The 15,499-nt window shown below is 43.9% G+C and overlaps 2 protein-coding genes and 1 long non-coding RNA gene across 3 annotated transcripts; 1 reads left to right on the top strand and 2 right to left on the bottom strand.

Moving 5' to 3' along the window:
• Nucleotides 1-741: 741 nt before the first annotated feature.
• LOC113249943 (growth-regulated alpha protein-like) lies at nt 742-4,431 on the bottom strand. Its single transcript, XM_048211830.2, has 4 exons — nt 4,041-4,431; nt 3,825-3,948; nt 3,615-3,698; nt 742-3,127 (listed from the first exon to the last, which is right to left on the bottom strand). Exons 1-4 carry the CDS (start codon nt 4,138-4,140, stop codon nt 3,112-3,114), a joined length of 324 nt encoding a protein of 107 aa, XP_048067787.1. The 5' UTR covers nt 4,141-4,431; the 3' UTR covers nt 742-3,111.
• A 29-nt stretch (nt 4,432-4,460) lies between these two features.
• Nucleotides 4,461-10,390, top strand: LOC130543222 (uncharacterized). Its single transcript, XR_008958392.1, has 2 exons — nt 4,461-4,612; nt 7,681-10,390. It is a non-coding gene; the product is annotated as an uncharacterized LOC130543222 (long non-coding RNA).
• A 1,479-nt stretch (nt 10,391-11,869) lies between these two features.
• On the bottom strand, nt 11,870-14,777 carry LOC113263276 (growth-regulated alpha protein-like). Its single transcript, XM_048211829.2, has 4 exons — nt 14,501-14,777; nt 14,285-14,408; nt 14,072-14,155; nt 11,870-13,319 (listed from the first exon to the last, which is right to left on the bottom strand). The coding sequence occupies exons 1-4, from the start codon at nt 14,598-14,600 to the stop codon at nt 13,304-13,306; spliced, it is 324 nt and encodes a 107-aa protein (XP_048067786.1). The 5' UTR covers nt 14,601-14,777; the 3' UTR covers nt 11,870-13,303.
• Nucleotides 14,778-15,499: the final 722 nt, after the last annotated feature.

The raw sequence follows: 15,499 nt of genomic DNA, 5'->3' as shown, positions 1-15,499 counted from the left end.
TCTTACTAAAGGGGTGCAGGAGAAGTCAGAATCAGACAGAAGGGAGGTGACAGAACAGAAGGACAGGAAGAAAGAGACTGAGAAGGCTATGCTGATCGCTGGGAAGTTGCAGGAAGATGGCCATGAGCTGCGGAAGGTTGATGGCCTCTGGAAGTTGGAAAGATCAAGACAATGGATTCTCTCCCAGGGCTTTCAGAAGGAACCAGCACTGAGCCCGCCTTGACTTTAGTCCAGTAGAACTAACTTCTGTCTTCTGACCTCCGGAACCGTAAGAGAATAAGTTTGTGTTGGGTTAAGCTACTAAAATTGTGATAATTTGTTACGACAGCAACAGAACCCTGGTCCCCGCTTCCCCCTCAGTCAGATTGCCCCCCCCCCAGGAATTCAGGGGCCACCAGTCAGCTCTTCAGCGCTGTTTAGCAATTTACTCAAATTGTAATGCTCCATTCTAGTAACAGCTACAAAGAGGAGATTCTAGCATTGTACCCCTTTTATGAAAGGGGCCATGCGGTGTCGCCGAATCAAGAAGTTTGACCTTGCATCCCACAGGTGTTAGGACTGGAAAGCCACTGTCAGACCAGTGAAATTCTTCACAGCCTGTGATCTCCATCAGCGTCCAAACCAACTGAAGCGTCTTTGTCTCTCTTTTCAGTCACCAAGTCAACAAGACCTATGTGGAGCTTTTAATATTCATATTTTAAAATTTTATCCTGAATGTACACGGAGATGTTCTGCATCAGACAGATTTCTTACTCGTTATTTCCCAGTGAGTGAGTGTCTCTTCCTGCTTGCCTTGGGCCTTACGCCTGGGGTAATGGGATGAAAGCCAGATCAGTTGTCCCCAAGGGGGGGGGGGGAGTGTACAATCCTCTCTGCTTATAAAGGGAAAGCAGGACTTTGTTCCATTGCCATCTGAAAGGGTCTCCTTGGTCACCTGCTAAAACTAAATCCCAACTCTAACCCCATGTTATGTAAGCACAATCTTTCCAAGAGCCAGGTTGCCCCTAGCCTTCATTGGTAAAACCTATGGGTGTCTCTAAATTCTGTGGCTTTATCTCTTTTGACACGTGAATACCTGGAGAGCTAGCATTCCAGTCTCCCCACCACCCTGAGGCTTAACCTGACCATCTGTGCCTGGATGTAACCATCGGGTCCTCTTTCAGGAGATTAGAAAAATTCTATTATCTCTTAGGATCAGAGCAATTAACTAGACAAATGACAGATTTAATACTCATGGTATGTGAAGAGGCAAGGACTTTTACCGGAACATTAAGAAACCCAAAGAAGTTTTATTTCCCACGGCCTAAAATATATTGCCCTTGACTTCGGGTTAAGGAAGGAGTCAGTGCTGGCTGGCATTTCTCGAGTTTCCAGAATGGTTTGCATGTGTTAACTTCTATACAATTTAAAGATTGCTGTTCCATCTTACCTCCTACATTCTGAGCAAGTACCACTGGAGTTATGAAGAGACTGTTTTACTTACTTTTCAGGGGAGGGCATAGATGCTCTGAGTAGGTGTTTCTTGTCTGCAGTTACCCAGAAACTTAAGACAAGTGTGGGCATGTGCCCACCATCTTCCTCCTGCTGAAGGATATAAACGTGCCCAAGAATAGGTCCTGAATCAGAGACAGGCCCTACCTGGCTTTCCCCATGTGCACAAACTCTCCTCCTTTTCAGATCTAGAATACATTCTCTTCCAGGTGGCTCAGATCTTTCCAGGTCATGAGATGACCACCTTTGTTTCTGTTGTGGAAGCTGGATACATCCCCACTGTCCCAGGGCCATTTAAATTCAAATTTTCAGGCTTAGGAACATTTGAACGATCACCGTATTTGTGAAGCATTGGAACAGCATTGCACTTGGTGATTGTTCTCTCCATGAAGATTAGAAAATAAAGACCTTCTCATTTAGACCTTTAAACAGATGAAACACTCAGCCAACTCACTTTTTTTGCTTTATCCCCCATTACACAAATTGTTCGAGTTCTGAGGAAGAATGCAATTTGCAGTTTAGCTCCCAGCTTCATTAAGAGGGAAAAGAATGCATAGTTGAAAAACCATTTCACAAGATAATTTAAATGAGAGCTCTTTTAAAAATATAAACATTCGCAAATTTTTAAAGAGCTCCAATTGAATAACAGTTGGTTATAGTGAAACAAAATGAGTATTTTATGTGAAACAGAGATTCTCAGGATGGGGGACTGCAAGGACGTGGAGAAAGCATCAAACATGCCTCCGTGCACAGGAGTGGGACTAAGGAGTGGCCACTAGCAGCAGTCTCTTAAGTGGGTGTGACCTGCAGTCTGTTACAAATTTACAGTGCTCGGGTATTCAGGAGAAACAACAGATCAAGAAGGAAAACAAACCAACCAACCTAAGCAAGGAACTTTTGTAAATAGCTTTATTTTGATGCTATTCGTAAAAATACACCAATAAATACTTAAACTTCTCTATTCCAAGATAGAGAAACACCACATTACTTAACACTAAACAAGGCAGTATGCCTTACAAGGAAGACATAAAATGTCCAAGGGATATTAAAAACGTTAGAGTTTTTAAAGCTTCAACATCAGAAATGTTGACCACGTACCGTGAAACTCTCACTAAATAACAGCTGGCATTCTTCTCGAGAGTACAAAAACAGATGTGCACCTACACCCCAAGACCTTAACAGGGATGTACGGGCTTGTATCCCACACTATTTATCTCCAGCCTTTATCATGGTGAATGATAATGGCATGGTTTCCCCCACCATCCCCCCCAGGAAATAATAATTTAATGAATGAAGAATATTTAAGACTCGTCATCTGCAAATTAAATAATAGAACTGAACCAACTTTGATGGAACATAAAAATGACCTTTTAAAATAATAGTACAGCAAATCACCAAATTCTTATCTTTAAATATTAGCTAGGACATTAACATGCTAGCTTTGAGAAAATAAATAAATAAATAAATAAATACATATGTTAAGAAATAGACAAATACTCATAGGCAGTAGGCAAATACATTAAACACAGTTCAAGACGTCTCAGGAGGGTCCTCTTTCTCTTCTGCTCCGCTTTCACTAAGGCTGCAACAGTAGCGATAGGCTTCTGCCTTCTCTCGAGCTCAGTTGGTGCTGCCCCTGTGAGGAGAAAATGGTTGCTGTTAATAGGACTGGATAAATTGACTGCATAGCCCCCTGCCATTTGGTCACTACCTACATCGCCACCCTATGCGGCAGGAAATGCCAGGCTCCTGGACGCTAATTAGGCATAGGGGTCTGTGATCCCAAATGTATTAATAGCTTCAAAAAGCCGGAATGTAATGTCACAGTGGACTAAAAAAGTACATTTGGGACATTACTTGAACCTCATAGCAAACACGTGAAGTAGCTATTTTTATTTTTCTGTATTACTGAAACTTACAGAGATTAAGTACTTTCCCTGGGGTTACAGGAATAATAAAAGATGGAGCCTAGATTACACTTAAGACAAGGATTCACTGCAAAGTCCCTGATTTTCAGTATTTCAGTTACACCCTGAGTTTCCTTGAAAATATTTTCCAGAGGCATTTGCCAGTATTTGTGACCTATGACTCCAGTGCCGCGTGTGAATAAAAACACAACTCACTTGTTCAGCATCTTATTGATGATTTTCTTGACCATGGGGGCTTCGGGGTTGAGACACACCTCCTGTCCATTCTTGAGAGTGGCTCTGCAGAGAGAAGGCAGAGTCCGCGTTGGCGGCAGGTGGGGCTGGGCGGCGGGCCTGGGGCATCGCGGCGGGGGCAGGGGGGGCACAAGGACGCGAGCAGCGGCAGCAGGGAGGGGCGTCACTTACATGACTTCGGTTTGGGCGCAGTGGGGTCCCGACGGCGTCACCTTGACATTCTGGATGTTCTTGAGGTGAATTCCCTGCAAGGTCTGCAAGCACTGGCAGCGCAGTTCGGCGGCCACGGGCGCTCCTGCGGGGACAACAGACCCGGTTAGCGGGCTGTCCCGGGGTGGCGCCCACCGCCCCCCGTCCCGCCGGTGGGCTGGGGGTGCGGAGTCTCACCTGCGGCGCGGCGGCCGGCGGGGACCAGGAGCAGGAGCAGCAGCGCGGCGCCGAGGAGCCGGAGGGCGCGGGGTGCGGCGGGGGTGGCGGCGCGGGCCATGGGGCTCAGCTCGGAGAGTCGGGGCGGCGGTGCCTGGAGCTGGAGAGCTGGAGCGAGAGCTGGCGGAGCGGATTCTGTGGCTGCCCGAGCCGGGAGAACCCCTTTTATCCCTGGTTGGCGCGGGGAAGTGAGCAGCCCCGGGGCCAGGGAAATTCCCGGCGCAGCAGGTCGCTCCGGGGTCCGGAAGGTCCGGGCGGCCCCGCCCCCGGGTTGAGGGGGGACCCGCCCGGCCACCCTCCTGCCCGGCCTCCCGCGTGTCCCAGAGACTTCGTGGACCTTCTCCTTCCTCCAGAATCCCCAAAGGGGGAGTGAATGGCCTTACTTGAGCCTGGGCCACCTATCAGAGACAGGCTTCTTGAACGTCAGTTGTCCGGATTGGGGGAATAAGGCCAGGGGGGAAGGGTGACATGCTTTCCGATCTGTTACTTAACGCATGAACGTCTTCTGGTTTGAAGATTTTGCTTATGCCTGCGTAAGTAGACTCTGTTAAAATACATTTGTCATCTCACATTAGACATAAGCATGTCCGCCTTTTTCCTGGTATTTTACAAGGACAAATCATACTTTGTGTCATATCCTGAAGGGGTGAGGGGACTAACTGTCGACTGTTAATTCAGTGTTTAATTTAGGATAAAGTGTCTTAACCCTACATATCTTCCTTCCTCTATGCAATTTTGGAACTTCCAGAGCTGGAGTAAATCCATGAATATCATCTTTTTGGTCTAGAGGGCGTGGATTAATCCGTGAAGTAAGGGGCTGGTGGTCACCTCAGAGCTGCTGGGGGGAAGGAAAGCTGCTTTGGGCTCATGGGGTCCACAATTTCTAGTTTTGTCCGAGCACAAAAGGGTCAGAGGAACCAGCTGATGCCTAGTGTGAGTAGCACCCTTTGGTCGCGGAAACAGCAAAAAGAGGTGTTCCTGCAAAATATTTATGTTCTAGATCACGGATCTAATAGCACTTCCTTGTTTTATGTTCACAAATCTCATTTCATTTCCAAGTTATGTGGACTTTACTGTCTCCGGTGATTTGATATCCTTTCTAGAGAAATAACTGCAGTCATATTTTGTTTTTTACTGATCTGTAATAAGACATGTTAACTCCAGCCTTTGTCATTCAGGAGCTCATTTTTCACCCTTAGTTTTAATGTGATTGTTGTTGTTGTTGTTGTTGTTGTTGTTGTTGTTGGGTTGCGTGTTGGTTTCAGATGACTTGGGTGTGATTCTGGAAGTTGGTCTGTGAGTAGAGTGGGGTTACCCAATGCATTGGGTGTGTAGAAGGGGAGCAGGGGAGGGAGGAGTTGCTATGGAGACGCACAGAGGCACGGAGCAGCGCTCTGCTCCACACCGACAGGGCAGGAATTTCCGTTCTCCCCATGACAGGTATCAGACATTTAACCCGTCTTTGCCTTAGTTTCTCACCTGTCAAATGAAGATTAAGGGTACTACCTACCTCAACAGGTTGTGATGATGAATAAATGTATTAACGTTCATAAAGCACCAGTACATACAATATGCTTTAACTCGTTTTTAAATAAATAAAAGAGAAATTGCTTTTTCCATACTACCAAACTGAAACTCACCTGGGAAAAAGATTCAAAAAAGGAAAACATCTCCTTCAACCAATATAAAATTTTTGTACTATTTTTTTTTTCTTAAGAGAAAACTCAGAATGAATATTTTGTTGGCTAGTTTAATTGTTCAGTAATTTTATAATTCTAATTTCAGGAATTTCAACTACAAAATGAGACTACAACTAAAGATGATCCACCTTATTAGAAAGGATTATGAATGACTAAATTATAAGTAAAGATTGGTCTTTCCATTTTTTCAATAATCATCAGTACAATCCAGCAAAAAAACCCAAGAAATCTAAAATTTTTAAAAGAAGTAGGAAATGAAAGATGACCTGGAGTTTATAAAATATTAGTAACTTAGCAATAATTGAGAATTTGTGTAGATACTACTGTTGTTATCCTTATTTTTCTGGAATTCTCAATTAAAAATACCGTGGGGTTTATTTATTTATTTATTTATTTGAGATCATCAGTAGCTCAGAATTATAATAGCTGTTCTTTAAACGTTAAAAATACGGTTTTATTTTTCTGATTTTAACTGTGTATCTGCTTATTATAGAAAAATTATGAAGGACAGAAAACACTGAGATTGTTATGAAGACTTTTTGACTTTTGTCCAAGAAACAATCTATAGCAGATCTTCCCATTATTTTTCAACATCCTTAGTTACTTACATGTGTTTATGTGCTTACAAGATGCCTAGTAAACATAAAGTATTATAATATAGCACTTTAATCTGCTAGTCAATGTTCTAAATCTTTGATGTATAGAAAACCCACTTAATCTTCTCCACTTTGTCTCCACACTTTTCTTCACTAGGAAACAAAAGGGCAGGGATATTAGGTAATTTGCCAAGGTCTTGCAGTTAATAAAATCCACAATTCGAGCTCTCGCCAGTGCTGCTTTAGCCACCACATGTTAAAAAATATATATATATATTTTTTTTTTTAAGACAAGTATTAGCTAGCTTCAGGGGAGCAGGTTTGTTTTGTTTCAGTTAGTTTAAATATGTTTGCTCTTCTCGTGGCTAAATAGTTCAGTTTACCTTTCTTAAAGCTTAAAAATAGCAAACCGCTCCAAAGTCTCCAGTGTCTTATTTCACTAACAGCAGGAAGTTTCTTTTGTGGAATGAATATGATATACTGAAATTTAGTATAATCTACATTTATCTATCTCTCTGATTTTCCACATCAATGGACTTATGTGTCCAAAATCAGGTCAGTGGGGTGAGCACTCTGCTCAGAGTTTCCCAGAAGGAAACTGGGCGTTTTAGTTCTTATTTGCTGAAATAAGGACCACAGTTTTCTGCTTGACCCAGTTTGGGTACTTTATCATATTTAAATAATGGAAATATTTTGCCTTCGGCATTAAGAGGAGGCTACCCAGAACATTACTCTCTTTATAAGTTAAAAAAAAAAAATTGTTCTAATGCTTTCCAGATCCAATCCAAAGTATTCGCATAAGTAAATACTCAAGGTGAATGAATAGAGCATCAAAAAATTTATACCAGTGAACAGAGTTGAAGCATTTCAAGAAGCAGCCTCATATTTATAGAATTATCTATACTTTTACGTCTAAGACTTGCTTGATAAACGTCAGTCGCTTACAACATGAAATACCAAAGAAAGGGCTTTTTTTTTTTCTGTCTTAATATATCAGTTTTCCTAACTCAATCCCCAACAGTCCCATATGTATTTCTTCAAATAATTTAAAGAGCAGTGGTGTTCTGAAGCCTAAAAAATAATCCAATTCTTTGTTTTTGCAAGTGTCTTCCCCAGCTAATTACTCATTTTATGAGCTGAATGACAGATTTCTATGCCCAAATTTTAAACTAATGCAATCACCAATCTTAAAGGAATAGAGCAGCCCTAAAATAAAAACATCGTGACTGAGTCCCATTTTGAGCTACCATATTACTGCATCTTGCCTACTGGACTGACACTATCTGATCTGCCTTTACAATCCAGGCTTGGTACTGCCTCCTGAGATGATGGAGCCACAGGGATGGGCTCTGCGGCGCTGCTGTCCCCACTCCGGCCTTGGGAAATCGTGACGTCACAACGGCCACGTCTATTTTGTTGCAATGACTGCTTTAGGTAGAATGACGCTGACTCTGAGGGGAGAAGAATGGAGATGTCTGAATGTGACATTCAGTGCTTCGATCCACCCACTTCTTCAGTCCAGGGCGTTTTGTCCAGTGTTAATGTCGTAAACCTGAGCCAGTCTCTAGTACATTGGTCATTTCTACCTGGCTTGAGCTTCCTCCTTCTTCTGGTTATAGAACCTTGGTTTTCTTTTGGGGACCACCCCTTCTTCTTTCCAATCTGGGTATTTCAGGCAGGGTGACCCTGCTCCAAACTCCAGGAGTGGGCCGATGACTCCAGGTAGTAGTGGTCAGTCCTTCCAGTCTGGGTCTAACCCGCAGCCCAGTTCTGATAAGTACAGGGGTGGGCAAGTGACCTAAGTCTGGCCAGGTCAGAAAAATTTCCTGGAGTCTTTTTTTTTTGTCAGGAAATGGCTGGAAAAACAAGCCCTTGCTTCCTGCGGGGTTACACCTACTAGAACAGAAACTTGAAACCTTGTTAGTGCTTGAGTGCTTGTTAGGGGCTTGCGTCAAGTGAGCACAGAGAGAAAAGCAGCCTGATCTGGAGTGAGACTAATTACTAAAGCGAATTTTTGAACTGCAGCATCCAGCGTTACTTCATCTACTCAACAGTCTAAGTCGAATGATTCGTCTTCTCATGAAGCCAGTTTGAGTTGGGTTTTTGTTACTGATTCCACTTATTGCTAATTACCTTTCTAACCGGAAGAATCAAATTGAATTCCTTTCTTTCTCCCTTTGTTTCAACATTGGCACTGATTATTTACGGAGCATGTAGGAGGTGGGAATAAAGTTTGGCCAGGGATATCGAGAGGAATAAGACTGCTGTCCTCTGACTCTCAATGCAATAGGGGAAACGAATGTACAAATAGAAGATTTAGAAAAGCCTGTCGTTACCATAGCAGACCATTGCTAAGGTGTCAGGAGTGAGGTGGAGCACCCAATCCAGCTCTTACAGAGGGGGTTTACGAAACCTGCCAGAGAACTTTTCCTGAAAGAGGTGACCATTCACGTGACTCTTAAGGATGAGGCGTTTTCCAGGTAAACGGAACACTGATGGGCAGGAAGCATTTCCGGAGAGGGCCAGACGAGCAGAGGCATAGCAATGGGATAGAACAGGTTGAGTCCTAGAAGCTTCTGTGACCAGAGACTGAGGAGAGACTAAGGCAGAAGGAGGTGGCAGGCCTCTGACACTGGAGGGCCATGTGCTGGTAGGACCCTGTTTGTTGGCTCAGGATCCAGTATGAATGGTATCTCAACCGGAAGGCCTCTGTAGGTATCTCGAGGTGTTTCCATGGCCCTGTTGCACAGACCACACTATGACCTTTATTGGCTACCTACCATGGGGGGTGGGATATAACCTAAGATTCAGGATATGCGCACAAAAATGAGGGTGTGGTAGCTATTGAATTAAAAAACATATACAAGGTACATGCAAGATAGAAGGGACTGTGGTCAGTTTTGCAAAAGATGTATAGTGGATAAAACTGAAACTCCAAATGTGACGTTCCTCTTCAGTACTAACCTGCATACTTTCTTCTGCAACACAGCTGGTCTTTCCTTCTGTTCCCATGCTAAGGCCATCCTGGTGATTTTCACCATCTATAATTAAGTTAATTTCAATTAACTCTGAGAACCATCCAATATATTAGATTGGGGCATTATTCGAGGCTTTAAAAATAATAGATTTCCATATAAACTTTGTATTTCCATTTTCTTAAGATTTTTAAATTTATTTTAAAGAGAGAGAGAAGGGGTGCCTTGGTGGTTCAGTTGGTTAACTGGCTGCCTTCAGCCCAGGTCATGATCCCAGGGTCCTGGGATCGAGCCCCGCATCAGGCTCCCTTCTCAGCAGAAGCCTGCTTCTCCTTCCCTCTGCCTGACATTCCCCCTGCTTATTCTCTCTCGCTCTCCCTCTCTCTGTCAAATAAATAAAGAAAATCATAAATAAATAAATAATAAATAAATAAAGAGAGGGAGGAGGGGCAGAGGGAGAGGGAGCGGATCCCTGCTGAGCACGGAGCCTAATGCAGATCTCTATCTCATGACCCTGAGACCTGACCTGAGCTGAAATCAAGAGTCAGACACAATTGACTGAGCCACGCAGGCACCTCATTTTCTTAAGATTTTTAAAAAATTTTGTGGAAGTAGTAATGAGTCATCAAATTACATCGCGTATAACATAAATCAAAGAGTACAGAAATGCCAAGGTTACAAAAGGATATGTCAAGAAATAAATATGAAAAATGAGGAAATATCTTCATGGAAATACTGTTCATGACATTTGGCTATAACAGGCATGAAAACAGCGTGACGACCCTGTTTTGATGCCTCCTATATTGTGGAAGTGAAATTTGGGAAGTAAAGAGATGAACTAGAAACCACAGCAAACACATTACGCATGTGTGTGGATACATAGTCAGCCAGGAACGTGACAAATCATAAAAAACTTGATCAGAGAATATCCTCTGTAACATGTCAGCATTTTGAAATGTGTTAATGCATTTTTTATGGCTCACATATGGTCTCTTTTGTAAAATGTTCCCTGTGTGTTGAAAAAATACATATGATTTATGCAGTCGTTGAGTGAAGTGTGTGTATTACCAATGCTCTGGCCAAGATGGTGGATCCTGTCGCTTTACCCTCCTGTACTGCTGCTGATTCTTTACTGCTGTGCCTTTGAAGCACCAAAAGAGGCTTGTTAGAATCTTTAACTATGATTATGGTTTCATGCATTGCTCCTTCCAGTTTCTCTCTTAATATATTTTGATAAATATTAAGTTCATGGAATTTTAGAACTGTTTGTCTCTTGTAGAAGTACCTCCTTTTTATTTTGAATCAGTCTTTTTTTTTTTAGTCTCTAAGTCTACTTCTTTCCTTAAGTCCTAATATATTAATTAAGCCTTAATTAATGTATCAATTATTAACTGATGTATTACAAATTTATATTAATAATACATTAATGCTTATTAACAAGTAATGCATCGGTATATCCACATCAAGTTTCTTTCAGTTAGCTTTAACATGATATAACACTTTCAGTTCTTTTAATTTCAAGCTACCTGGGTCTCAGTATTTAAAGTGTGTATCTTTTAAGAAGTATAGATTTTTTTGGTCTTATTTATACAATCTTTGTATAAAAAAAGTCAGTCTTTGGGGCATCTGGCTGGGTCAGTTGATTGAGAGTCTGACTCTTGATCTCAGCTCAGGTCCTGATCTCAGGGTCATCAGTTCAAGCCCCGTATTGGACTTAGTGAGCTTGTCTCCTTTGTCTCTTCTCATCTGTGACAGAATCTCATCATTGCCTTGATTTTCATGACTTCGACAGATCTGAAGAATACTTGTTAGGTATTTTGTAGAATGTTTCTGAATTTGGAGTTTTATAATGATTTTCTCATGATCATAATGGGCTTATGGGTTTTACGGAAGAATATGATGGAGCCAAAGTGCCCTTACCATATGATGTGGGGGGCAGGGGTGTCCCTGATATTCACATGACACTATTGGTCATAATAACCTTCATCACTTGGTTAAGGTGGGATCCACCAGATTCTCCACTGTAATGTTGTTTTCTCCTTTTCTTAATCTCTTCCTTGGAAGAAAGTCACAAAGCCCACTCCATACCCATGTGGGGAGGGGAATTAAAACTCACCTTCAGAAGGAGAAAGACTCGTATTATTAGGCATTCTTCTATAAGGAAGATTTTTCCCTTCTCCCCCTGTCCCATTTGCCATTTTGCTTCTTTATTCCTTAACTTCTTTTGTATTATTCAGACATTTTCTTTTATTCCATATTACCTCCTTTTCAGATTTTTTTTTTAAAGATTTTATTTATTTAACAGAGACAGCCAGCGAGAGAGGGAACGCAAGCAGAGGCAGTGGGAGAGGAAGAAGCAGGCTCCTAGAGGAGGAGCCTGACGTGGGGTTCGATCCCATAACGCTGGGATCACGCCCTGAGCCGAAGGCAGACGCTTAACGACTGCGCCACCCAGGCGCCCCTCCTTTTCAGATTTTTTTAAAAAAGATTTTATTTATTTATTCAACAGAGATAGAGACAGCCAGCGAGAGAGGGAACAGAAGCAGGGGGAGTGGGAGAGGAAGAAGCAGGCTCACAGCGGAAGAGCCTGATGTGGGGCTCGATCCCATAACGCCGGGATCATGCCCTCAGCCGAAGGCAGACACTTAACCGCTGTGCCACCCAGGCGCCCCTTCAGATTTTTAAATCCAAAATTTTTATCTCCCTTTTAGTGGTTACCTTAAAAGTTGCAATCTATATTCCTGCCACACTACAATTTTCCTTCAATTAATACTTTCTCCAACAATGGAATACATGTATTATATTCTAAGTCCATTTCTCTTCTTACCTATCCTTTGTTATTTTTGTTGTGTATTTTACTTTACAGCATATACGTATCTCCATAGATGATGATGATTCTTCTTCTTTTGCTTTAGTAAGTATTAACATAGATCACTATTCTTATTAAATAACACAAATTGTTCAAGTTCTTAGGAAGAATCCACTTTTCCACCTTTTGGTCCCAGCCTCATCCAAAGGGAAAGAATTGCATAATTGTTTGAAAATCCACTCACCCAAAGCATTTAATAGGAGCTCTTGTTACAATATTTATAAAAATCCAGAAGTTTATAAAGAACGAATTTTAAATATTGAATCAGTGTGAAAAGCAGCAATATTTTGTGTAAAACTAGGATTCTCAAAGTGGTTGGGAGTGTAGTGTGTCAAATATCCCTTAAATAAGAGAAAGGTAAGGAAAATAAAAACTAGGAGCAGGCATAACATTAGGTGTGACCTACAGTCTAACTGTATAATACCTTGGGCACCCAGTAGGAACCAATGATTGAGAAGAATAAAACAAAACCCAGGCGTGTTATTTTTTGCAAAACTTTTATTGTCATATCATTTGTAAAACTATAACAGTAGTTTTGACTTCTCTGTTCCAAGACAGAGCAACATTACATAATAAACATTAAACAAGGCATTATGCCCTACAAGCAAGACATAAAATGTCCAAGGGAAGTTTCAACATAAAAATGTTGACTACATAATGTGTGAAACAGTTTCAATAAATAACAACATACGTTCTTTTAAACAAGTACAAAAATAGATCTGTATACACTGTTTAACTGCTTCGACTCCCTTCTTCCACCCCCTACCCCATCAGTGTGCCTGGCACTTCATGATCTCCCAGGAAACACTGGTTTCATGAGTCATTTAAAATCCATCGTCTTCAGATTATCAGGACCGAGTTATGCTTGATTAAAGGCATTCACATCTTTAAATACTAACATGTAAAATATTAAATATGAGCTTTGAAAAATAAATAAATACAAACATAAATAAATAGAACTCATAATAGTCAAACACAGTAAGGCCTTTCTAGATGTCTGCAAGAGCCAGTTGTTCTCTTCTTCATTCTCAGCTCCTAAAAGGGACTTTCAGGAACCGCCACCAGCCAGCGTCTTGTCTCCAGGTCAGTTGGTGCTGCCCCTATGAGGAGAAAAGGGTTACTGTTATAGGTGCTAAGGAGCCCTGCTCTTCTCTCACACTGGCCCCTGAAGCTGGAGGGATTTCTGTATGCAGACCTGGCCCAGCCCTGCACCCAGACACGGTCCCACGGTACCCACTGCCCTGCACAGCAGAGAACTTGCTCTTTTATTGAGGAGGGGCGGGGCTGTGGGCTGAACTCTACTATTGACTTGAAAGAGCTAAAACCTAACACTCACCGTCACACTGGGTTAAAATTTTACATGCAAGACCTCACTTACACCTCATACAATCCATGAAATAGCTATTATTATCTATCCCATTTTGCTGATGCTCAAAGGGGTTAGAAAATTTTCACGGGGACCCTAGACTTGAGTTTAGGGAGGTCTCAAAGTCCTTGCTCTCCGCAGCTAAGCTTCAGAGGTCCGTGTTGCCGAAAACCAGGGGTCCCACTTCTCAGGGCTGAAGCCCCTTCATGGGTAGGAGGCATTTTTGCACCATTGGCCAAATCTACTTCATCTTTCAGTGACACACATCTACCCACACTCATTTGCACGGGCATGGAGGGCACTGGAAACATCCTTCTGGCACCAGAGCAGATGAATGATCTTACTAGCAAATTTAATTGTGGAATAAGAATGATTTCCAGTCCTTCAGCTAAACCCTGAGTTTCCTTGATAACATTTTCCGGAAGCATTTGCCAGTATTTGTGACCTATGACTCTAGTCCCACGTGTGAATAAAAACACAACTCACTTGTTCAGCATCTTATTGATGATTCTCCTGACCATGGGGGCTTCGGGGTTGAGACAAACATCCTGTCCATTCTTGAGAGTGGCTCTGCAGAGAGAAGGCAGAGTCCGCGTTGGCTGCCGGTGGGGCTGGGCGGCGGGCCTGGGGCATCGCGGCGGGGGCGGGGGGGGGAGCACAAGGACGCAAGCAGCGGCAGCAGGGAGGGGCGTCACTTACATGACTTCGGTTTGGGCGCAGTGGGGTCCCGACGGCGTCACCTTGACATTCTGGATGTTCTTGAGGTGAATTCCCTGCAAGGTCTGCAAGCACTGGCAGCGCAGTTCGGCGGCCACGGGCGCTCCTGCGGGGAGAACAGACCCGGTTAGCGGGCTGTCCCGGGGTGGCGCCCACCGCCCCCCGTCCCACCGGTGGGCTGGGGGTGCGGAGTCTCACCTGCGGCGCGGCGGCCGGCGGGGACCAGGAGCAGGAGCAGCAGCGCGGCGCCGAGGAGCCGGAGGGCGCGGGGTGCGGCGGGGGTGGCGGCGCGGGCCATGGGGCTCAGCTCGGAGAGTCGGGGCGGCGGTGCCTGGAGCTGGAGAGCTGGAGCGAGAGCTGGCGGAGCGGATTCTGTGGCTGCCCGAGCCGGGAGAACCCCTTTTATGCCTGGTTGGCGCGGGGAAGTGAGCAGCCCCGGGGCCAGGGAAATTCCCGGCACCGCAGGTCGCTCCCGGGTCGCAAAGGACAACGCAGCCCCGCCCCCGTGGTGGAGGGGGACCCGCCCTCCCCTCCCCCTCCTGGCCACCCTTGTGTCCCTGCGAGGCGGGGACGTCCTCTTTCCGCCCAAATGCCCAAAGGGGGTGTGAGTGACCGTCATGCTGCTGCTGCCCCTGCGGGGGGCACCGTGGGTGCCCAGCGATCCCGGGTCGCGGGGCAGGTTTGGTCCGACCCGTTAGATCCCTTAGGGGAGAGAATTAATTCTCAAAGACACTTGAGCTGCTGCACCTGGAAGACTTGAAGCAGGAATGGCAACCTCTCTTACCTATATACATCCTTTCACTTTAAACTGGGTTTTGCAGATTGTATTTATCTCCGGAATAAACGCTCTGTTCAAAGTGTTATCTCAGATTATACGTACGAACGTTTGTCTTATTTCTGGTGTGTTATCAGCTCAGATACATCACATCACGCTTTGCGCTCTGGGGCATGGCGATAAGGTCGGGGGACAGGCCGCGCCTCAGGTTAAGTCAGTGTTTATTTTAAGATACAGGAGGTAACCTGTCATATTTCTTCTCTTCGAAATTCTGGGACTTCCCACACTCTAGTAATTCCTGGCGCCCCACTGTTGGTTGTCTAGGAGACCGTGTTTCCATTCACGACAGGCATTCGGGAGCCGCGAGGGCTATGTTGGGATTGGGAGGTGCACCTTTTCTAGCACTGACAGATCGGATGAAG

This window comes from Ursus arctos, unplaced genomic scaffold (genome assembly GCF_023065955.2).
Source record: "Ursus arctos isolate Adak ecotype North America unplaced genomic scaffold, UrsArc2.0 scaffold_9, whole genome shotgun sequence".
Lineage (NCBI taxonomy): Eukaryota > Metazoa > Chordata > Mammalia > Carnivora > Ursidae > Ursus > Ursus arctos.
This window is presented reverse-complemented; position numbering and strand designations above follow the sequence as displayed.

What these genes read in the sequence shown, in the direction of transcription:
- LOC113249943 (XM_048211830.2), bottom strand. Translation starts at nt 4,140, where the DNA reads ATGGCCCGCGCCGCCACCCCCGCCGCACCCCGCGCCCTCCGGCTCCTC. An exon ending in CGCCGGCCGCCGCGCCGCAG is followed by an intron (nt 3,949 to 4,040) that starts GTGAGACTCCGC and finishes TTGTCCCCGCAG; the next exon opens with GAGCGCCCGTGGCCGCCGAA. An exon ending in TGCGCCCAAACCGAAGTCAT is followed by an intron (nt 3,699 to 3,824) that starts GTAAGTGACGCC and finishes TTCTCTCTGCAG; the next exon opens with AGCCACTCTCAAGAATGGAC.
- LOC113263276 (XM_048211829.2), bottom strand. Translation starts at nt 14,600, where the DNA reads ATGGCCCGCGCCGCCACCCCCGCCGCACCCCGCGCCCTCCGGCTCCTC. An exon ending in CGCCGGCCGCCGCGCCGCAG is followed by an intron (nt 14,409 to 14,500) that starts GTGAGACTCCGC and finishes TTCTCCCCGCAG; the next exon opens with GAGCGCCCGTGGCCGCCGAA. An exon ending in TGCGCCCAAACCGAAGTCAT is followed by an intron (nt 14,156 to 14,284) that starts GTAAGTGACGCC and finishes TTCTCTCTGCAG; the next exon opens with AGCCACTCTCAAGAATGGAC.